Source organism: Fundulus heteroclitus, chromosome 21, assembly GCF_011125445.2.
Source record: "Fundulus heteroclitus isolate FHET01 chromosome 21, MU-UCD_Fhet_4.1, whole genome shotgun sequence".
In the NCBI taxonomy this organism is placed as follows: Eukaryota; Metazoa; Chordata; class Actinopteri; order Cyprinodontiformes; family Fundulidae; genus Fundulus; species Fundulus heteroclitus.
This window is the reverse complement of record NC_046381.1, coordinates 28724885-28747815: the sequence shown is the minus strand read 5'-3', so window position 1 is coordinate 28747815 and position 22931 is coordinate 28724885. Positions and strand designations below refer to the sequence as shown.

The 22931-nt window shown below is 44.1% G+C and overlaps 2 protein-coding genes across 4 annotated transcripts in view; both read right to left on the bottom strand.

Annotated features, from left to right (window-relative positions):
• Nucleotides 1-1631: 1631 nt before the first annotated feature.
• On the bottom strand, nt 1632-8758 carry LOC118556936 (rho GTPase-activating protein 12-like). 3 transcript variants are annotated; one of them, XM_036125619.1, is made up of 2 exons: nt 8568-8758; nt 1632-2425 (listed from the first exon to the last, which is right to left on the bottom strand). In XM_036125619.1, exon 2 carries the CDS (start codon nt 2340-2342, stop codon nt 1647-1649), a length of 696 nt encoding a protein of 231 aa, XP_035981512.1. In that variant the 5' UTR covers nt 2343-2425; nt 8568-8758; the 3' UTR covers nt 1632-1646. The 3 variants fall into 3 exon arrangements, with proteins under 3 accessions (XP_035981512.1, XP_035981513.1, XP_035981514.1); XM_036125620.1 differs by lacking the exon at nt 8568-8758 and adding an exon at nt 8309-8423; XM_036125621.1 differs by lacking the exon at nt 8568-8758 and adding an exon at nt 8313-8423.
• A 5821-nt stretch (nt 8759-14579) lies between these two features.
• LOC105932171 (kinesin-1 heavy chain) overlaps nt 14580-22931 on the bottom strand; it is a 31201-nt gene continuing 22849 nt past the window's right edge. Inside the window, exons 18-26 of the mRNA XM_036125634.1 lie at nt 22607-22662; nt 22405-22514; nt 22221-22322; nt 22074-22134; nt 21066-21137; nt 18903-19004; nt 18617-18824; nt 16095-16206; nt 14580-15973 (exon numbers count right to left, since the gene is read on the bottom strand). Of these exons, the coding sequence (XP_035981527.1) occupies nt 15967-15973; nt 16095-16206; nt 18617-18824; nt 18903-19004; nt 21066-21137; nt 22074-22134; nt 22221-22322; nt 22405-22514; nt 22607-22662 (830 nt within the window). The 3' untranslated portion in view covers nt 14580-15966. The remainder of the gene's footprint in view (nt 15974-16094; nt 16207-18616; nt 18825-18902; nt 19005-21065; nt 21138-22073; nt 22135-22220; nt 22323-22404; nt 22515-22606; nt 22663-22931) is intronic.

Genomic DNA, 22931 nt, shown 5'->3' with positions numbered 1-22931 from the left:
GATCCTCACAGATTTGACCTAGTTTCTATTCAGGCTCGGTTCTTTGTTCTCTCCACGGTGGAGGAGGCAGCGGCAGCAGCAGCAGCAGCAGCAGCAGCGCGTGGAACAAAGAACACAAGCAGCTTTTGGAGCTTTCAAACAAGCTGCCTCTGCCTGGATACAGCCACAATGTAAAACAGTTTGCGAAGGCGGCGCTGCTGGGACTCCCACTGTGTCCGGCTCTCCTCCTGTTCTCTGCTTTTATCTACCTACGCAGCACACGAAGGAGGATAAACCCCAGTTCCTGCCGTCCTCTCGCCGTTCCCCAGGCTCAGGGACATGAGACGGAAGCCAAGCAGGAGGGAGGAGAGCTGGCTCATCGGTCTGGAGACCGAAAGGAAATTAATTGAATGTTTTCATTGGGGGGAGAATTAGGAAATCACAATCCCTGGAGACACCTTGCAGAGATAATGGCTCTCTCCAAGCACCAGCCATGGCTGTGGCGACACCGTCACCCACAAGCACAGCTCACCACAGCTGTGTTTGCTATTCATGGTATTACAGCGAGTCCCAGAAGTATTCATATCCCTCCACCTTCTCCACATTTACAACCACAGACTGCCGTGGGGGTCAGTGACGGACGCACAAAGTAGAGCTTAATTACCCCCCAACGGTCCTCCCTGCACTGGCTGCATGTACATTTTAGGATTGGTTTTAAGATTTAGCTTTTTAAATGGTTAAATTCTCAGGCACCTGGTTTCTTATCGGCCTTACACAGGCAGGTTCCCGGGTTCATACATGACAATCCTGTCAGAAAACCTGTCAGAGGGTGGAAACGACTGGAGAGCGGGGCAGAGGGTCCACCTTCAGAGGGTCAACGGCTCTAAACATGCAGCCAGAAATACAATGGAAAGCTTTAGCTCAAAGCACATCCATGTGTCGGGTTGATTTGGGTCTGGACTGGGACCGGGCCATTCCCAGAATCTGTGGCAAGACTTGAACAATCGAATATTTGCGCACCACACTTGTTCTTTGAAAACTATGTGGAGTCAAAACTTTAAAACCATGTATTATTACTACTTGACAGTTATACATCACAGTCGACCACAAAAACGTACAGTTTCAGGTTCAAATGTGACAAGCTAAAAAAGTTCAAAGTGGATGAATACTGTTGCACTAAATGAACCCAAAGACAAAGAATCTTTTACCTTCCTACAGAGAAGACAAACAGCCCACTTGGCCTTTATTTATCCATGTTTAACCAGAATAAAACACTTGTTTACAGGCTGACCCATGTCTGGTTAATCGTGGACTGATTCTTTCGTAGTGGAGTGGTGAATGGGTTAAAAAAGGAACGTCGTTTTGCGGTGTGAGAAAAACCACCTGCGGTCTGAATTGAAAGGACAGGAACCGACTGGGACAAGAGCTGCTGGCCAAGATAAGAACCGGGCAGAGAGGAAATAAAGCAGTTAAAACGCAAGAAGGTGTGAAGCCATCTATAAAACTCAGCAGCGTCTGTGTGGGCACCGGCAGAGACGGCGCTCTGCTCCTTTACACGCCGTTTACTGTCAATCTAAGTTTTGGCGCAGTCACACTGATGGGATTATTCTGCTGAAACAACCAAAGGATCCTAAAGGCTCTCAGAAACCAGATCCTGGAGATAAGCATCAAAAAGTCTTCCCTACCTGCATGTGTTCTGTTGAGCTGCTGCTCAGCTCGTCCCCGGACTCCGAGTCGTTGCGGTGCTTGGTGGACCCCTCTCCTGGTGCCTCGCTCAGAGCCGAGCTCTTGTCGCTGTCCGGACTTTTGTTGTGGCCGCTCCCCGCTCTGAGCGGAGGCGAATCGGCTCGCGTCCGCGGCAACGACGAGTTGTTGCTGTGGTGATGGTTGTTGTTGTTGTGGAGGAGAACTAGCTCCGCCACCAGCTTGCAGTGGTGCGGACTCCCCAGGTTCTGGTTGGGGTCCTTGGGGAGGACGGGGGGCGTGACGCGGTCGGAGGACGGCGAGGGGGTGGAGGAAGGCGACGGGCGGCCAAAGCTGGACATCTCCGGCTGAGGCCTGTTGAGGTTCTCGTTGGATTCCCGGCAGATGTCCAGAACGGTGGGCTTGGCTCTCAAGGCAGGCTTCTGGGGGGGCATCAGCGCCCGCCGCACCTCCCTGACATACTGCGCGGGCACATAAAAGGCTTTTGCACCTTCCTCCTTCCTCACCTGCCACCAGTCCTCGTTGGTCTTCTTCACCAGCATGTAACAATCTCCCTGACGAATGCTCACCATCTTGTCCTTGGCCTTGTACTCATAGTCGTACTCCACCTCGACGTAGACCTGGCCCGGGCCGATGGGAAGCCCCTCTCTGTCCGCCATGACTGCTGGAGCAAGCGCTTGGACTCTGACCCTCAGCTGCTCAGCGGCCAGGGCCCGGAGGACTCCTCATCTTTCACCGAACACTGCAGGACACAAGACGAGGCAGAGAGCGGAGGTTACATCTCAGCTCGATTCCACAACATATGATTCAGAGACCACCGTACTGTCACTATACTACTGAACTGCATCCTCCGTCATATCTAATGTTTGATACAAGAGCACAGGGTGAAGGACGTTCCGGTTCCCCACAGTAAAGACAAATCAGAAAATGATACGGCATTGTGAAAAAGGTATTTGTATCTCCAGATGAAGCTGATGGGATTTTCACTTCAGGAAACATTCTATCTGGTGTCCAGTAATGATGACTCAGCTTTCTCCTTATTTGCTTCTAAAAAGCAACATAAATTGTTTGTTGCACAGCTAAACGCACCACAGCTAAACGCTCCACGTGCCGAGGAGCTAACGGACCATTAGCACCTGGTGGCTACCAGCCCTCCTTATTCCAATGCTAGCTGTAGAGACCTTTCTCCTGCACAATGTTTAAAGCTACGCGCCGTTGTTGCTCAGCTAAGGCCAGATTTACCCAAGCAGCAGGAGCTGTTCCAGACCACATATTGTGAAGCGTTGTGCATCAGCTCCTAGCATTACTTCTCATTGTTATGGTAACTGGTTGTAACCTTGGATGAGCACCATCTCCCCCTCGCCCACAGAGCCTCCAGGTTCTTGGTTTGGACTCCACAGCTTATTAGTGACCTTTAATACCCCGACCACAACCTGCTACTGCTGCAACACGCTCACACTGTGGTGTGATGGCCTGCTGTACATGGCTGCTGAGTCAAACACACCGATTATCACCGCCACTACACACCGAGGTTTCTCTGGCTGTCCATAAGACCACAAAGAACAGCAGCCTGGGAACATGACCAGCCTCTGTGGGGTGAATGGTGACGACAGGACCTAAAACACTTATCCTGCATGCAAACTTCTACAAAACGCCTTTATTCCCCAAGAGACCACATCCAAAAATAGCATTGGCCTTTTTAGTAGAACCCTGCTCTGCAGTTTGGCATCGTTACTCATCAGTGGAGACAAGACTCAGTCAGAACGCCTTAAAAGCTTCCTGCTATAGCGTCCAAAGTCAGTGTGTGAGTCAGGAAGCAGCTGGGCCCCTCTCCATTCCTTCAGGGTTTGTTTTGGGGTTAGGCCCGCCATTGATCGGCCTGTCAGAGAGCATCCCTTCGTCTGGCTACCTGGTGGATCCCTCTCGTTTCAGATTCTCTCTCGTAGTCCCAGAGATAGCGGCTGCCGCTGCACGGGTGGAGCGGGCGGCACGAAGCAGGTGCTCTGAGTGAGGCGTGAGAACCTGCTGCTGAAGCTATAAGAGGAAGGAGAGAGCCTGCAAGCAGAGCTGCTCAGTGACAGCTCCACACCCTGAACAGATTTACAGCGCTGAGAGCAGGCTGCCCGCTCAGGAGACTGAGCGTTCAGACTGAGCGGAGAAGTTCCTTTTAGAAGCCTGCGTTAAGCATTTATAGTCCCCCACTACGGTGTGTACGGAACGGTAAGCTAGAACCTTTAGCCATCGGGTCACATTACAGCCGCAGACAACAGCGCGTTTGATTGGGCCACTTTCGCACCTTTCGTTGTTTCAGCCCATGCAAGAACCTACTACACCTTTGAGTTGATTTGTTTTCCATTCGTTAATTGAATACAGACCTACGCAGCTAACCTTCGTCAAAAATGAATAAAAGGCATAAGCTCGAACAGAATCTGTCTATTTTCTAGTAGGCTGGTGCCCATCTCCAGTGTTCATTGGGCGAGAGGCGGGGTCCACCCTGGACAGGTCACCAGAAGGACATACAGGACAGATGAAACCGGAGTACCCAGAGAGAACCCACGCATGCACAGGGAGAACATGCAAACTCCATGCAGAAAGACCCCAGGTCAAACCCAGGGTTCAAACCCCGGACCTTCTTGCTGCAATGCACCAGTGCTTAAAAACTGCAAAAAAATTTACTGATCGTATTTTATTGAACTAAAAAAAAAAAAAACATATGGAGTATGACTTTTTAGGGTGAAACTAGATGGAGTTCTTAGTTTGGTTGAAAAGGAAAAAAAGAAAGTTGGGTGCTTTTGTGCTGATCATCAATCAGAGCTGAGCAGGGGGATTTCAGTCTCTGGCCAACTGACTGGTTCATCTCTTATTCTAATCAAAACTCGGCGTGTCATATTAAGCCAACACAGCCAATCAAATACTGCTAAGCTGTATATAAGATCTAAACACGCCATTTAGATATTTGGTATTTTTCCAATTTATGTAACACAGAAAATAATACCATTAAACTAACCTCTAATTGTCTCTAAATATAATTAATAAAGTTCTCATACTTTTTTGGTTGGAGTTACCATAACCCAGAGTTGAGGGGCTGAAGAGCCACAGGTTCCAGATCCCTGTCTCAGACCAATGCAAAGTAACTACATGTGAAGCGGGAGGAAAAAGGGTTACAAAAGAATCTGAAAAGTGTGCCATGAATTTGAATTCTGACTCAATATTTCATTGACTCCGTTTTCTCATCAGTTACAGCAGCAAACGGTATATTTCTACCATAGTAACACTTCTGCAGACCTGTTGCTGTTGGTGTCCAGCAGAAAGGTGAACCTGTCTCAGGTCTTCTGCAGTGTGCAGCAGGTCTTCTTCCAGGATTGGTCCTTTATTTAGCTTCAAGTCTGACCAGCATCCCCATCCCCACTGAAGAGAAGCATCCCCTCAGCCTAATACTGCCACCACCCTGTCACCCAATGCCAAGGGCATCTAGGTATGATTCAAAAGATCACTTTGCCATTGATCTCTATTGTCTCTCTTCCTTTAAAGGTCAGATATATGATTGTTCTGTTGACAGATTCAAATTCCACAAGCACACCACACTTTTCAGATTTTTACCGGTCAGAAATTGCATGAGTCAATTTTCTCCTTCATTAATTATGCACTAATTTAAGTTGGTTTACCGCATAAAATGTCTTTAATACATTGAGGTTTGTGGTTGTAATGTGACAAGATGTGGTAAAAGTTTAGTGGTTAAACTTCAGCAATAAACACAGTCCCATCATGCATGGCATACACAGCTTGGCTGCAGCCAAGACACCAACTAACACACGAACTGGGAGCAAATCTTGTAACAGTCCACCTCTAACATCACGCAGATGTTTTACAGCAGCAGCAGCAGCAGCAGCAGGGGAGGCAGAGATGAACTAGTACAGGACACACCCCACTGTGACCTCACTGTGCTGTAACACGATGAAGGAAATTCAGGTCGTGTTTGCTGCTGCAAACTCACGTAGGACTTACTGAGGCCACAAATGTTGAGGAAGAAAATGTGACGCAATAATCAAATCAATTTTCTTCCCTTGGATAAACATGGATCCTTATCAGCTGAGATGGGCTGACACTTCCCTGACAGAGAGAGGCTCCTAGCCAGTACCACCACTGAAAACAAACCCATTCTCAGCAAGCAGAGCAAAGCTGGCTGAAATCCAAGCATGACATCGCTCGCCTTGGCAGGGGCCCACAAGCCCACTGCGGCAAGTCACTCCTGTTTCAGACACGCTCCTGCGAACCGAAAAAATAAATTCAATAAAAAATAAACGGATAGCTGGGTTTCTCTTTCCAGATGCTCTGCGGTCTGAGCGCTCTGCCAGATGTCCCGAGTGAGTAAACTTTCAGGAGAAGCAGATCCCCGCGCAGCGTGGTGTCACAGAGCAGTGAAGTCACCCCAGCCAACTTGTTGTTCAGCTGAGATTTGAAAGCATGTAGCGCAAACCACCGTCTGCCTGGTCCAGAGAATTCATCCAGGAAACCTGCTGTGCTGTATTCCATTGTGGTTCTGAAACCTGCCGGCTCTACATCATAAATTCCTTTCTAGAAATCCCCAATCAGCTATCTGGAGAAAAATGTGCTACACTAGAAAAATCTCACCTGATCTGGAAAAAGAAAAGCAGGAAAGTGAAATAAATAATACTGAAGTAGAGAGCTTAGGTCAACAACTGCAGACCAGCAGCATAGTCAGACATAGTGGCAGTGAATGGAAGCAGCTGAAAATCTCACTTTCCTACATAGTGTGGTGTTTCATAAGGTTTTACCTGCACTACTATATTGTAGAAGTCAAAATGATTACCCCAAGGACACCGCCTATAACACCCAAACTTTGAAGTTGTGTACAGTGTGCATGTGCTGAGAAACCTTTAGTAAAAACACCACAGTTTTACTTTATAAAATAAATTACACAAATCCAAAATGTTTACAAACCAATAATATATAACATGGTCTAAACATACAGAATAAAGCTATTATCAATTGCAACTATTTACTGTTACTCTGATTTTGATTCACAGGCTGCTGAACCTTTACAAAGTGACAGATAAGGGTACTAGCTTTCATGCAGCTAGCAGAAAGGCAGTGCTAGATAACAGGTGGGGGAGGGGCAGCACTGAGTAAGTGTACGCTTCAAGAGTTTAGAGAGAACTCTGCTCACGAAATTTAAATTACAAGAACACTATGATGGAAATTTTTTACAAGTTTAGAAACTTAATTTTTTTTTTAACCCTGGTAAACCTCAATACTAGTAACCAAGCTCTTGGTTTTCTCGCCACATGTCAAATGTATGGAGCTAAAATGAGGCCAAAAGTTTTGTTAATTTAAAAAAAGAAATTTTAAGCGAAAAACTAAAACTTGAATGTTTAATGTAAGTTTTCAATTTCAAGTTTTTCAATTAAAATTTATTTTTTCAAATTAACAAAACTTTTTGGCCCCAATTTAGCTCCATAGGCCACCTTTGGCGCAACATGCCCAGTGAAGAAGTAAGTAATTCATAATTTTATAATGCTGTTGGTAAGAGAACGTTTTGATCCGATGGGCGTGCTCTCCACCATGTTGTACCTGGCAATGACACATGTGCATGCACATGCGCGGCCGGCCCGGCTATGTAAACAAGATACTGGAGAACAACACAGAGGGATAGTGAGTGACGTTTAACCATAGTCATCCAAAAAGATACCTTTAAGTCTTTACAAAACTATTTTTTAGTTCTTTCTATATAAAATAATGTAATTTTGCTTATTGCTCCTTAAAGGTCTCAATGGATATCGTAGTTAAATAAATCAAATAAATCAAATCAATGCTTCTCCCATAACAGTGACAGTGAAGGGAAGAAGCTGAAAGTCTCACTTTTCTACACCAAATGAATCCGTGTTTTGCTAATGAAAGGTTAAAAGCGCAAGTAGAAGTGTCAAAACATCACTCCTGTCACTCAGACTGTGTACTCTATCCCACAGTTAGTGTCCTCACAACAGTATGTCATTTGGCTGCTTCACAGCCACATTATAGATAGTTAAAGCATTTAAATAAAAGCCAGACTGGGAAATCAGAATAAAGACATAAAAATATACCCCATTAGGGTAATGGGCTTTAAGTCAACACCCGTCTGCAGACCCGCTACCTCAGCAGCCAAACACACTGAGACTGACTGCCTTTGTCCCTGTGCTTTATTCAAACCAGATGTGACCCAGCATCCACGCCAACATGTGTTGCAGCCTCTGCGGCCCATTAAAACAATCGCAGAACTGCTTAAAAAACCCCGTAAACAAGCACGCTGGGTTTTATAAGCTGCTGTTTTATTTATTTTTCAGGGGTGGGGGGGCTGATGGGGATGGGTGAGAGTTGCCCAGGGGCGTTTAGATGGGGGGCAGGGTCCATTCCTTCCTCGCCACAAACAGGCTGCAGAAAGCCAACACAAAGGAGTTTAATCCTGGTGCGTTGACAACAAAGGCTTCCCACTCCCCATCAGCAGAGATTCCCAGGAGCGAGGGGCAGAGACCCCCACCCACCCGCGACCTGAAACGGCCCGTGGACAGTGGGAGGAAACGAGCCCAACAATTAGGGAGGTGTGAGGCAAACAGAAGGATGCGATCACCTGCTATGTTTGATCTCCCAGCTGGCCCAACTTTTACCATCAGGAAACTGGTGCTGCCGGACACGGTTCGGCTGTCGCCCACTGCCCGCGGGCAGCACCGTGGGTAATTCCACGGGGTTTAGTCTGCGGACAAAAGCGCCGCAGGTTGAGTCGCAGCCCGCCGCTCTGCAGCAGCGTGCATAGCAACAAAGTGACTCCGTTAGAAGCCAATGGCCTCTCACCGGCCCGGAACGTCACGCTAAACCCAAACCGGACTCACCCCCCAGAAAACGGCTCCTGTGGCGTGGGCTTCTGCGCTGCGCGTCCACCGCTGAAGGAGAGCAGAGGAGGGTGTTTTTTTCCCGGAGCCCTCTGAAAAGCGTGTGTTTCCCCGGCGGGTCCCGCTGCAGACCTCCGGCAGCCGCTCCGTTCGCAATCCCCCGCCTCTCCGCGGCCCGTCAAGTTCAGGGTGACGGCAGGGGCCCCATCCGCTCAGCGCCGTCACAGTAAAAGCTTCTTTGATTTGATTTCTTCTCTTTTTGGTCAGTCAGTTAGACCTGTCATTTAGTAATAGCTAGAATAGAATAGGATATCATGGAACTTTATTGGGCCCCAACAGCAGCATTCCCGCAGTTAAAATGCAATAAAACACTTCAAGATGCACAATCTGCATTAAAACACACAAAGGGGCACTGTGTAAACGGTTGAACAGCTAAACCTGAATATTGCAAAGGGAATAAATTACTTTAAATCTTCTTAATGGTTTAAAGTCGTTTAAACCTTTAATAAGGGGGGAGGGGGCTTTCTGATCAGGAAGGCGTCCCTGATGTCTGGTTCCAAAAGGGAGGTTAGGTTGAAGTGAAGCGATTATTTGCCGAGATGGTTTGTGATCCGAGACAGTTTGGTTTCATGTTTAACAGTGAGAAAGTTCTAAAATGTTGAAAATGATGACAATGATGACAGATGCAATGAGTGATTTAAACTACTGGAACATCTGGAAGTTACTGGAACATCTGTACTGTGTGGTTTAGCTACGTGGATTTACTTAGACAGCTCAGGCACCCACAGGAATAACACACACACAAAAAAACAGATAAGACCACCATTGTTTTACACATTCTTTTACTTTACTTTACTGTCAATTTTTAAGACTAGGCTTAAAACCTTCCTTTTTTATAAAGCTTATAGTTACAGTGACCTAGGTTATCCTAAGCCATCTCTGTAGTGATGCTGCTATAGGCTAAGGATGCTGGAGGACATCAACATCTATTTTTCTCACTCTGCTGAGTTCTCCTACAGTTCTCCGATTTGCATTGTTAGTTGTTATTTCATCTTTTAACTTTATGTTCTCTCTGTACTTTTTCTCTCTTCATAGCGGGGCAACAGTGGCGCAGTTCGTCCTGCAATTGGTGGGTAGCCAGTTCGATCCCCTGCTCCGATCGTCTGTCGTTGTGTCCTTGGGCAAGACATTTCACCCAAGCTGCCTGCTGCTAGTGGTGAGAGAGCCCGGTGGCGCCAATGTATGGCAGCCTTGCCTCTGTAAGTGTGCCCCAGGGCCACTGTGGCTATTAACATAGCTCACCACCGTTGGGGTGTGAATGTGTGTGTTTAAAAGTCAACAACTAACTGTAGTGTACAGCTCTTTGGGCTCATTGGACTATTTAAAGCACTATACAAGTATCTGCTCTGGCAGATGAGCGTTCACACTGAGCCTGGTTCTGGTTCTGCTGGAGGTTTTTCCTTCCTGTTTAAGGGGAGTTTTCCTCTCCACTGTCGCTTCATGCATGCTCAGTATGAGGGATTGCTGCAAAGCCATCAACAATGCAGACAGCTGTCCACAGTGGCTCTACGCTCTTTCAGGAGGAGTGAATGCTGCTTGGAGAGACTTGATGCAACCTGCTGGGTTTCCTTAGAGAGGAAACTTTTTTGGCCAATCTGTCTGATTTGATTGAATTTGACATTGTAAAATGCCTTGAGATGACCTGTTGTGAATCTGTGCTGCATAAACGACATTTAATTTAATTTTATTAATATCATGTGAGGGGGCACTATCCCCTTTGGGGATGTGCCTAGTTTATGTAACCAGAGAAGGGAGCCAAGGGTATAAATACTTTTAAATTCTTTTGTGCCGCCTCTTTTCCCTCCCGGATCTCGTGTAGTCAGCAGCATAGGGGCCCCAGCACTGGAATTTTGCAATCATTTCTCTGCCTTATTTAGATTAACGTCTATCTCTGAGTTTGAGTCATCCTTAGAGGGTGTTTATTTTAGTGTGTGCGCTTAAAGGAAGTAAACGAACCAGAAAGGACGTTAATGCATCTGTGCACAGTCTTGTTGTGCACATGACCACCGTGATTGGCTATTCCTGCTCTGATCAGGGATTCTTTAATACACAATCTGGCATTTATAAAATCATACTGTTTTTAAAAAACAAAATAGGTGAAAGCTTGAATGGATTATTCTGTACAGATTACAGATGATTCAAAACACATCTTGTGATTTGAGAAACCTTTATTCCATAGAAAGATGGCATTCTCAAAGTTTCCTTTGAAATACTAATGCAATTTCTCTCTACATATTCAAGCATCTGATCAAACTTTTCATAAATATAATCATCTGTCCATCGCTCCATCTATCCACCCGGCTATATCAAAGGAAATCCAGCCAGTAGTTTATTGTTAGAAGTTTCATAATGCAAAAAAAGTTGTTTTTACAGAATGGCCTTCTCTGGGGTGTGTAAGCTTAATTGTGTGTGAGGCGAGGAAACTCTCATCCTGAATGCATTTCAGCCTAAACCACCAGTGGGTGTGAGGTGGAGCCTATTAAGACTTATAAGCCCAAAATATGAGAGGTTAATGCACGCTGATCCTTGCTTGGAACAGATGCTACTCTAAAGAGAAGTGCTGAGGAGAACATCTCAGGAAGCTCCTTATATAAACTGAAGCAGATGACAGCAAACTGAGACATGTTGTCGACTACTTGCTGTGCTCCAAAAACCTCTGAAGATGTCACTTAGAGGTGGTAATAATATCAAGCCAAACTTAATCATGTTCTTGTGGCAAATCGGAGAACCTGTAGGATTTGCCTGTTTTTGTTCTCAATGACCAGGCTATGTAATCCAAGCCGATAGCAACATGTCTCTGCTTTTTTTTTTTTTTGTATTTAGGATCTGCCATAAGTGAAAGCAAGCTTTTTATTACGCCAGCTAGCACTGTTTTAAATGTGCGGCAGCCATGTTGGATTTAGAGATCAGGTTGGTGAGAAATGTCAGTCTTTACCTCTAGAATCCTTCAGCAGCCTTCTTGTATATTTTTCCAACTTAAAACATAGACCTTTTTTTAATATGTAAACCCAAAAACAAGTCCATCTCCTGTTGTATAATGGCATAATGATGGTGCTTAGAAAACATAGTATCTAGTGTTAATAAAAGTTTTGGAACCACATGACTAAATAGTTCTCTAAACAGAAATCATTTCATGATTAGTTTTTCATAAAAACGTTTCACCAAAGGTAGACAGAAACAGCTTGGGGCCCCACGTTTTTAATTGCCCTAGTCTGTCCAAAAATCCATTCATACTCTTCTCAATCTACATAACAAATACCTCAAATGTTTTTTTGTCCTATGTAGCCTGACCCCCATTTAGTCAACTTCACATACATAAAAGTCACATACATTCTTGCTTATACGAAAAACTGTGGAAAGTTTCCTGCTCGTCTATGGGTGCTTTTATTTTGAAGAAGCTGCCGGTTGTAGCCCGGGCCCCTCTCAGCAGCTTGATGCAGCAGTGGTCTTCCCTCAGCAGACACCGGGCTGTCTCTCCTCTCCCACCCCGCCCGTCTGTCTGTCAGCGCTGATGGAGCGCATCCGGAGCTCCGTGGCCCCGGCGTGCCGTGCCCGCCTCCCGGTTCGACACCTTCAGCACACGACCTTTTCTGCTCTACCTGGAGGATTGGAAATGTCCTCCCTATAGTCAAGTCTTTAAAGGTTGAATTCAGCACATGTTCCCGGGTTTATCCTCACATTCCTCAAGTATTAAACGCGTAAAGTTTCCCAGGGGCCCCTCCCCTCGGCGCTGGCTTCTCCCTGGCTTGTTTCACCATCAGAGCAGGATCATGAATGATTTAATGCGTGGATGATCCAAGAGCACAGCAGGTCTTCAGTGGAAAACACTCACCCAGGCTACAGGCGCACCGACATCAGCCTCAGGACAGAGAACAAGTGGCCAGCGTTTCAGGATAATGTAGGAATGTGTGTATGAAAAGCACCACCAGGGTAGAAGCACAGCCTGCTGGTGTCAGGTCGGAGGAAGTGACAGACATGAGGGGGGGGGGGGGGGGAAGATTCCACACATTCTGAGCTACTTTCCAGGAAGGAAATATCGGTGCTGTGCAATGCATAGTTTGCAATTTGGTGCACAATTTCCTGGGATGTCACAACCAGACATCCCAGGAAAAACTTAAAAATGAAAAACAAATTCAATACCTTTAATTCTAAAGATCTTATTTAAGGAAATAAATCCACCAATACAAGTTTTCAGAATTTTGTTTATTATGTGTAGAACAGAAGGTAGAAAAAATAAGACCTATTTTTTCTCCACTGTGTTGTTCAGGTTCCAGTCTTTGTCAGATGTGGTCACAGACATACAGTTCCAGTTTACTTGTAGTCATAACTGCACTGAATGGAGTCCTAATCTTGGTGCTTTCAATTATGCATTTGAGCATCTTTCACTCTCAATTACACCCCTGGTAATATTTAGATAAATGTCTCTTCATTTGCAGAAAAAACACAGATAAAGCATTGTATGTGAATTAGGGTTTAGGTTGGGGGTTATTACAAGACCCTAATGTTTGCATGCTTTCTCCAGTCCAAAACCAGCATTGGCATGTGTTTGGACTCACTGTCCTGTTAGAACACAGACGGGTGCTGAATTTCACTCAACTGACCCGAACTGTCGGCTCAGTTGAAAATAAATTTGTCATGATGTCTAGGAATGACCGAAGAGCCGCTGAGGCTCAATATGTCCCTAGACTCTCTTCATGGTCCACAGAGATCAACATGGTTTGAGATTATCCTGGCCAACAAAGAAGCATCTTCTCCAAAGTCAACCTCTCACATGAAATCTTCAAGCTGTACCAGCTGTTGAGCATGGGGGTGGCGTTATCATGCTCAGGGTCTGTCTTGCTTTCAATGGTACTGGTACATCACACAAAGTGGATGGACAAACGAAGAGTGCGGACATGATTTGAAACTTTATCTCACATAAACGGATAGATGGTTGGACACAACGGTGTTCTAACAGGACATTGATACCAAACATTTAACCAAACTGGGTTTGGAACTGATAAAGCAGAAAAGCATCCAGCTACTGCAATAGCCTCAACCTCAGCGTCTGGTTGAAAGATAGACTATGCTTAAAGGAGTAGTCGCTCTCAGAAAAGCAATCTGTTTAAATGAATTGTTTCATTTCTGATCTAAATATTAGTCAGATCTCCTGCCAGAAGCTTGTTGATGTCAATTTAAAAAAGTGTCTGGTCTCCCTGCAACCTGCTAAAAGACATTTAAGCAAACCATGTTAAGTCCATTTGGAGGAGCAAAAACATCATTGGAAAAAGAAGTATTCAAATAAATCACTGGAAGTCCTGAACTGTTCTGATATTAAAGCTGATGATGACTGCATGCAAATGTTGAAACACACAAACATACATCAACGGGATTGAAAACACAGTAACATGAAAAACTAAGTAACACTTCCTTGCCCCAGAGCATCTAAGAGAGAAAGTAACCATATGCAGGTAATGAAATGCACTTGATTAAAGCTACAGTCGGTTTGTTATACTGGGTAAAATGGTCCTTCCATCCTGAGAGTAGTAAATACATTATGTATTTAAAAAAATAAAAAAATAAATCATCTCTGTGGAAGGTGAAGGCCTGTAAAAACTGACCAATCCCTGCCTTTCAGTCCGATGAGCAGGGACTGGTTAGAGTTTTGGTCCTACTCTCACACCCTCTTCCCTCAAATTCCAGGGGTGTCACTTTATCTATTGGTTGTCCCACCTGCCAATCATTCTGACGAGCTCTCCTAACACCAGTGTGCGTGGTCGTTCCTCGTTAGTGTCTGCTTGCTGGCTGCACATGTGCACTTCTGTTGTTTTTTCTTAGTGGTTAGCTTAGCAGTTAGCCATTCATTGTAGCTACGCTACTCTCATTTTATACTTTGAACATGGCTGACAGTCACAAGAAGCAAAATGCTTACAAGTTTATGAGAAGAAGAGGCAGGCCTCAGTAGAAAGATATAAGGCCAGAGTGGATTTGGGAGATTTTTTGTCACACAGTCCCCCTGAAGAGCAGGTAAGATGGTCTTGCACAGTTATTCCAAAAGGGACTTGGAAACTTCTGGAAAAATCATCAACTCTACCTTTAAGTGATCCTCAGCAAGTGTGACTGCCTCTATTAAAGCACACATTTTTGGCAGTGTGTTGGCCTGTGGTGTTCAGGGGAGTTAGGATGATAAAGTGGGAAAAGCATCAGCAGGTAGAAGTGACAAGGGAAAACATTTAAGACCAAATCTACCTGGGAGTGGACATCCCAGCAAATTCACCCAAACTTTAGAATGTGAAAGGATTAGAACCCATGGTTTGTATTTCTGCTGGCTTTGAGTAGTAAGTTAAATGCTGAATTTCAAGAAGTACAATAAAAAAAATCCATGAGTATGGACAAGTTGAAACAGTTTCTTTAAAGAAGTTGGCAGCATGTACTTGAGCAAAGTTATCTGAATGAAATGCAAGATTTCTGGATCAATCCTGAGGACAAAGTAGAGATCGTTGTAGTCATGCATAGCACCATGTTTGGCACTAACCCCTCATATCAACGGTCAAGCACGCAGTGAAGGGGTGATGATTTGGGCTTGCTTTGGAACCTGGCAGTCGCTGATTAACTCCTGATGAACCAAAGTATTCTAAGGCTGTCTGTCTAACACTGGGTCATAAACAGGACAATTATCCTACACACAACCACACACCCACAAAAGAGCGGCTGCAAAGGGAACTATAAATGGCCTGCAAGTCCAGACCTCGAACTGATTAAAATGCTGTGGTGGAACATTTGTGCGTTTGCAAACCTTAATGAACTGAAGCAACATTAAAAGAAGAGCGGTCAAGAAGTCTTCCACAATGATATGAAAGACTACAAAGTCAATCAAAAAATTAATTAATTGGTAAATATTGTTCTATAAACTACTGAAACATGGCATGTACTTAGTTTTCCCCATTGCTGTACATTATATTTAGACAAATCCAACAGAAGTTCCTTGTGAAATGTGTATTAGAGCTAAAATTTTGTGTTCAGTCCTGTTTCAGCAGTTTTCTCTGGTTTGGTCATCTGCCAAGGTTGGTGCAATGCTGGCTTGCTTTCTTTTACAAGTTACCGATTAAAGTACCAGTGAAAAGGACAGAAAGTTCTTACATTATGAACAGCTTTTGCTGTGTAGTTGTAACAGTTTTCTTTCTTTTTTTTGTTTTTTTCTTTTTTTTACATTAGCAGCTTATTGGTAAAGGTATTTAAGACTTGCTATGCTTTTCTATACATTATATACACTTCTCATACAGGAAGATTTGTGCAGTCTCCAGGACTTAGTTTGGTCTGCTGAAGCCTTGGCTTAAGCTTTGGGAATATGTCTCCACCTTTAGCTGCTGTAAAGTAAAACAAAAAGAAAATTAATTACTACAGCTCCCCAAGGTCATATCAGAACTAAATGAATACTAAAGTGAAAGACTTCTTCAACAGTGAAGCACAGAGTTACTTAATATATACCTGTCATTGTCCTCTCCAATGGTATCAGACTGGCTGTTCTGGAGAAGGAGGGCTCTGTTAATGCCAATCAAGGGAGACGCTCCTGGCAGCTGGCCCGGTCTGATAGGCTTCACTGGGTTTGACAAAAAAGAAAAGCTGGCTCACTAATCCTTATTCAAGAGAAGTATTTTACATACTTAAATCCCAATTAAATCAGCAAAGATTAACCAATCAGAACCTTTCCTATAACTTGTTTATTTTGCAAGTTTTTAATAAGATCTAAACAAGGCGTGAAGAACCTGTCCCTTTAGATACACTTCCATTCAGTATAATGTGAGTATTGGGGTGAAGAATGTAGAATACACAGTGTCCTACTGTCTTAGGGTGTTACTTTTACAGTGAAATCAATGTCACCTTTTATTACCTTCCATTTAAGAATAAATACACCACCTATGGCCAAAAGTTCATTATAGTGATTCTATGAGTTTGGCTTAAGAGGGCAATGTGAGAAAAAACTGCGGCAGAATTAATAAAAAAGTAGGTCAGGCTGCCATCAGTTGCAGCCATTCTGAGCATTCAGTCTGCTGAGGTGAATAAAACATCCTCAGGGCAGACAGAGTGTCTGCATAGCATAGTACAAAATTAAGAAGTGAATATTGTCATTGCTATGACATTTGGGCATCGTGTTTAAAAACAGCCTGGCTTATTTGATAATTAAGTTGTTTGTGCGACAGTTTCAGATATCTATCAAAGTCTTTCTGGACTGTTATTTACCTAAGCAAGACTTAGGTTATCTTCCTACTCCGCTAGAATACAAGGCAAACTGTGATGGGTTTTAAACAGCAGACGGAGGAGAAGTATTTGCTCATTTGAATAAGGGTGTTGGTTAATATAGGAGTGGTTTGATTTGAAGAAGTATTGGATTGATTGTGAGTTGCTTTTTTTCCCAGAAAAAGATACAGGAGGTCCCAAGAAAAGCTAAATTTTTAAACAAATTTGCAAGATGTGATACTCTTTACTCCATGTTATATCATGTTTGGTGGTTTAGGTTGGTGGTTGGACCCAAACGCAGAGAGACCAAGGCAGGGAGCGGTTTTGAGTGAGTTTAATGAGGAAAATCCAAAAAACTTACAAAAACCACTGGAGAACTCAGGAGCAAAAACCAAAATGTAAACCTGGGAAGTGAAGCGATGAGGCAATGTGAAAGGCAGCAGTAGTGGGCACAGGAGTAGCACAATGACAGGAGCTTAAATAATGTGAGGAAGGCCTTTGTCCTCAACTAGTTACCACCCTTCGTTCAAAACTCACCTTCATGCTAGGCTAGTGAGTTAGCTATGGGTATGATATCAGGGGCCGCCATCTTACGCATGGCACGCAAGGTTGGAGGTCATATGTCGCCATCTTGGGTGGGACGCCGAGTAGCCCTGAGGCTGTTAGCCGCAGGCTGTTGTGAAGTCGCACTAACTAATTAGCTACCGTTAGCCGAGTGCCACCTTGAAGTTGAACTAGAACGAGTGAGAAGCTAACCGTGCATGAACTGCTAGCGGCTAGTTTGCCAGAAGCGTTCCCCATCTTAGCCACAGACCTGTTTCGGTACACCAGATTTGCTAGCTCAGAGCTATTTAGCCGATGTTCTTTCAATGCTGTTACTTCAAAATGCTCACATGTTGATTGTGATGGCTAATGTTGATGTCAATAGGATTCCTAATCCTCTGTGAAATGATTATACATTGCTACCTCTCAATTAATCTATTTTGATTTACTTATTTTCATTAATTTCTTTTCATGTTTTATTTAGTAGTGGGTAGTGTTTTCTAGTAGTATTTATTAAGCAGAATAATTACTGTAACAGGGAATTATCAGTTTAATAAATAACAATTAGCGAAATCGTAAGTGTTTGTGATTATTTTGAGTCAGGAATGGTTACTGAATTATCTCCTTTTGAGTTTATACCTGAATAAACTGAGACATTTTCATTGGCTTGTGATGAAGGAGTATTGATTAAAAGTCCGATTGCAATTATAATTAATGTTGTCAACGCTTCTGGACAAGTCTATCCTAGTCAACAGCTGGTTAGATAACCCTTTTCCAGTATAAATAAGTTAATAACTGCTAATTGATAAATCAATTGTTGTACTAATCATTACAGGCTCATAGCCCTTGATCACAACCATTTCAAATCATTTTTCGTTATAGCTATCCTTTGCTTTTGAATGATATATTATTAAATTATAATTGCCAATTATAATTAATAATAATCTTCATAATCATCCATCCATCCATTTTCCAAACCGCTTATTCCCTCATGGGGTCGCGGGGGGTGCTGGTGCCTATCTCCAGCGTTCACTGGGCGAGAGGCGGGGTACACCCTGGACAGGTAATCTTCATAATCAAACAGGTGTAATTACATAACACTCCAGCTTGAAAATTTCATGCAGTTTATCTGAACCTGACTGACCTACTAGCTTAGTTGGCTGCCTTACAGCTTTCCCTACCTGCTGATCAGCATATTACCATGGTGTGACCCGAATGTTTTCGCATACCTATAGAGGCTCTCCTGCCCATGTTTTTGGGTTTGACCGTGTCCTTGATACGCTCCACTTCTTCCTCGTGACGCTTCTTTTCACGAGCCGCGTTCTCCTTGGCTTCCTTCAAGGCGGCCTCCAGAGATTGGACCCGTGCCACAGTTGCACGCAGGCGCTTTTCCATCTTGGGGATCTCACTACGTAGGCTGGCGTTGTCTCGCACCAGCTGCAGAAAGAGAGCTTTTAGACAAAAGTTTCTGATTGAGACTACTTATAAGAGGAGCTTTTATTTTTATTTTTTTACCTGCTTGTGAACTTTGGTGAGCTGCTCAAGGTTGCTTTCCAGGAAGCTGATCTTTTGTTTCTGAGCAGCACTGGCCTCTGTATCATCCAAGTCCTGCCCATTCTGTCCAAGCACAGCAATGCGCTATATCTTTACACTGATTCATACAGTAGCTCGGTAAAACATTTATGCCCCTTACATTTTTCACATTTTGACACAATGCAATCACAAACCTTTATGTATTTTCAATGTAAAAATACAAAAAATATTCTTTTTTTAATTTATTTTTTTGCACAACTGCGAACCTAGCAAGACATAGCCGCACACCAAACAGACATCCCAAGAAAGAAGAGAATTAGTTCATAGAGATACACCCAAGTAGCCCATGGGAACTCTGGAGGAGCTGCAGAGATCCACAGCTCACCTGATTTATGTCACTCAAGCCACATCATTCAAATCTAACATAACTGGCATCAAATCTACAAACAACTTACCAACCATTTTTTATGCATCCCTGCTAAAAATATGGGTTAATAAATTGGAAACTTAAGCCAGCACAAGCAAACCCAGCACAAACTCAGCACCAGTGATTGAGACCAAATTGTTTGATTTAGGTAAGGAGTCGATTCAACTTTGACCATCTAAACTCTTAATAATATCTTTAAAATGATAGTGGCACAAACTCTCAATCAAAAGTACTTGTATAACCCCGGAGTAACAAAGCACAGATCTTTAAAACCATTTGATGAATGAGTGAGTCGATGATGCTTCTCTCGGTTCAAAACATCCATTAGCGTTACACTCTAAAAATCAGACCTTTATGGAAGAGAGGCAAGGAGAAAGCTAACTGTATGTTAAGGGAGCTGCACAGTTCAGGAGAGGAAGGACTTAGCACAGGTGGTGAGAACAGCGCAGAGGATTGTGGGATGCTGTCTGCAGGATCTAGACTTTATTTTGCAGAACGAATCCAAAGAAGGGCCAGATGCATCTCCACTGATCCCACCCACCCTAGCAATGCGCCGTTTGCCCCTCTCCCATCAGGTAAACGTTTCAGAAGCCTTAACGCCAAAACAAATAAGCTTAGAAACAGCATCTTCCCAGGAGCTGTGAGGGCAATCGCCCCCTGATGGGAGACACCAGTCCCACGCTTCTGTAACTGTTGCTAGCCCCTCATATGTTACAATCACCTTAATGTTAGTCCCTACCTGCCCACCATCATCTCAGAATATCTAAATGCACATTCCTGTAAATGAAGTCTTAAATCATTGTTCCACAATAAGCACCTTATTAGCTCATTGTCTGTTATCTGCGACTCATGAAAGCTTGGTCATACAACTTTTGAATCATCCTTTTATTTTTTTGAATCTCTGTTGAACGCTACAATAAACAAAAACAACACTAACCCTTGTTCATTGCCTTTGTTTGTCTATTTGCCCTCATCATGTGTATTCTGAACCGCAGTGTCCAAAGAGAAATTTCGCCACAGTAACACGCGGTGACAATAAAGACTCTTTGAATCCTCTGAAATGTTGAAAAAAGGCCAGAAGAAATCCTGTTTGCAGTGTGCCACCAGCGACTTAGGGGTCACAGCAGACATGTGGAAGAAGCCTGGGTGCAATAAACGGCGTGAGCATCCCCACAGAATGAAGATTTCAAGGGAATTTGGTCAGAGTTGAAGAGAAGATGGAGGGGAGCTAAATGCAGGGCTAGTCTGAAAGAAAATCTATTCACAGAGGATCCATCCAATTAGACTTAGCCTGGAACACGGCCACTAAATCTGAAGCTAAAGGACACGATTAGTGGCAGATTTGCATTTTGTTCGAGTTACAGGAAAAGCCTGGATGTGCCTCTTTTTATCTCATCAGGCCTCAGGCTGAGGACTGAAGGTGAGCGCCTTGCTAAAGCCTCGGGCCCCTAATTTACATCCTCTACCTTTGAAGAATCAGATGGCCTACTTATCACAGACGCTGTCTGTTGTGTTCCCCGGATTCATTAAAAAATCATCAGGGTGCGAATTAAGCAGCGCGGGGCAGGCAGGCGGATGTGCAAAATCTGAAGATGTTTGCCTCTTTTTAGGTAGAGGGGGAAGTCTGATCATTGATGATAATTAACTGCAGTTAAAAAAAAAACAGGGCGATACAAATGTTTTACTGCAGAGATGAAAGACAAAATAACAAGTTCTACCTTTCTTACTCTTCTGGATAAATCTTGCACGAAAAGTCTCCGCAAACTGTGAAGTGTCTGCAGCTCCCGCGCCTGAGAGACAGAGAGAGAAAAAAAGGAGAGGGTGACAGAAAAGAATAAGCGTTCCCATATTCCAAGTTGCAGAATATTTCCTGTAATCCATGATTGGGGCTCTGCAGGCAGTCAGATCACTCAGATGCATCATTTGCACTCCCAAGGAAAATATCTCTTACCTTCCCTCCTTCCTTCCTTCCTTCCTTCCTTCCTACCTTCCTACCAACCTAGCTAACCTCCCTTCCTGCCTCTGTACCTGTGTAATCCTCTCTCCAGGCCTAGGTCCACTGCTTGTCTGTGGCAGTCAGCGGGAGAGAAGCTGGGTGCACCCTGGTGACCCTGGCTGATCAAACGTCCGGGGTGAGCATGAGTTTAAATTAAACAGCCCACACAACACATTCTGTTTGCAACATAATTCATCGATTTTTTTTTCCTCAAGGTCATTTTTTTTAAATGCATCTCTAAGAAAATGTGAAGAAGACCTTTTATTGCAGTAGCACAGTCTCACATTGACCTTTCTGGGTGATCCATTACATTTATCCGTAGTCATTTTTATTCAGAGGCAGAAAGAGTCAGTATTAAGACCCAGTAATCATTGGTACAACTAATAATCCTTTTAAATAAATGTAACTAAGCATTATTGTGGTTTTTATGAAGTTGATCCTTCTCTAACAGCTGTGGATAGACTTGATTCAATGGTGGATAGAAATGAGGTGACCCAGAGACCCATTTCTTTTAGGCATGGTCTAAAAATACATTGGCCCAAATGCATGTGGCATCTTGAGGTCACCAGGTCTCTATGGCAACCACAGGAGACTGTCTACATATATAAAATCTCTCCATGTCGGATAAATTCTGATTCTGTACAAAGTAAATAGGCTGTTGCTCCTTCCTCGGCGTGAACACGCTCCTTTAGCTGCAGAGGGGCTTTCAGTAATTGAGGAAATAACTGACCACAGTCTCCTCCAGTCCTTTCAGGTCCTGCCTGGCCTGTTCCCGCCGGTCCTGCAGCAGCCTGCGCCACAACAATCAGCTTGTTAATGGAAGCATGTGCACCTGCTTACAGTAACAGGTCCGCTGTGACTGAACGGAAGGCGTTACGTGAGCTCCTGGAGCTGCCGGCTCTTCTCCTGGTCGGCCGCTTTCAGCTTCTCATGCTCCACCTTCAGCCTCTCCTGCTCCAGCACGATTTCCTGGTTGGAACTGTGCAGACGGCAGGAACAGAATCAGCGCAGGCCCGCGCACCCCAACGACAGAGCGCGACATTTAGAGCCGTTTGCCTTACTCCTGCAGCTCGGTGATCAGCTTCTCCTTGCGGTCCAGCTCATCTCTCAGACTGCTGATCTGCTTCTGATGGGCCTCTCGGTGAGACTGAATCTGCTTGTCCACAGCCTCCTGGACACACACACACACACACACACACACACACACACGCTGTCATGTGTCAGAGCAGGTTAAACGACAGGAAGCTTTGTGGTATAGAATACCTTGACTTCATTAGCAGACTGGATCACATTCTCTTTCTCCATGGCATTAACTTTTTCTGCAAAGACACAGAATAAACTAACTGGTAAAGTTTGCATAACTTTCTCTGAGATTTTAACATTTGAACATTTGCTGTGTTGATTAAGCCACATGTTTTTGGCTCAGTGTGTTGATGTAAAAGCCATTTTCTGCCTTTTACTCATGCACTCTACGCTGTTCCCAGGGGCCTTGGGAAGAGATACGGGCCCACAGCATCACAGATCCTCCACCATGCAGGTGCCTAGTTGTTTATCTGCTTTTCCAGCACTTAGCTGTTTAGCTCCTTAT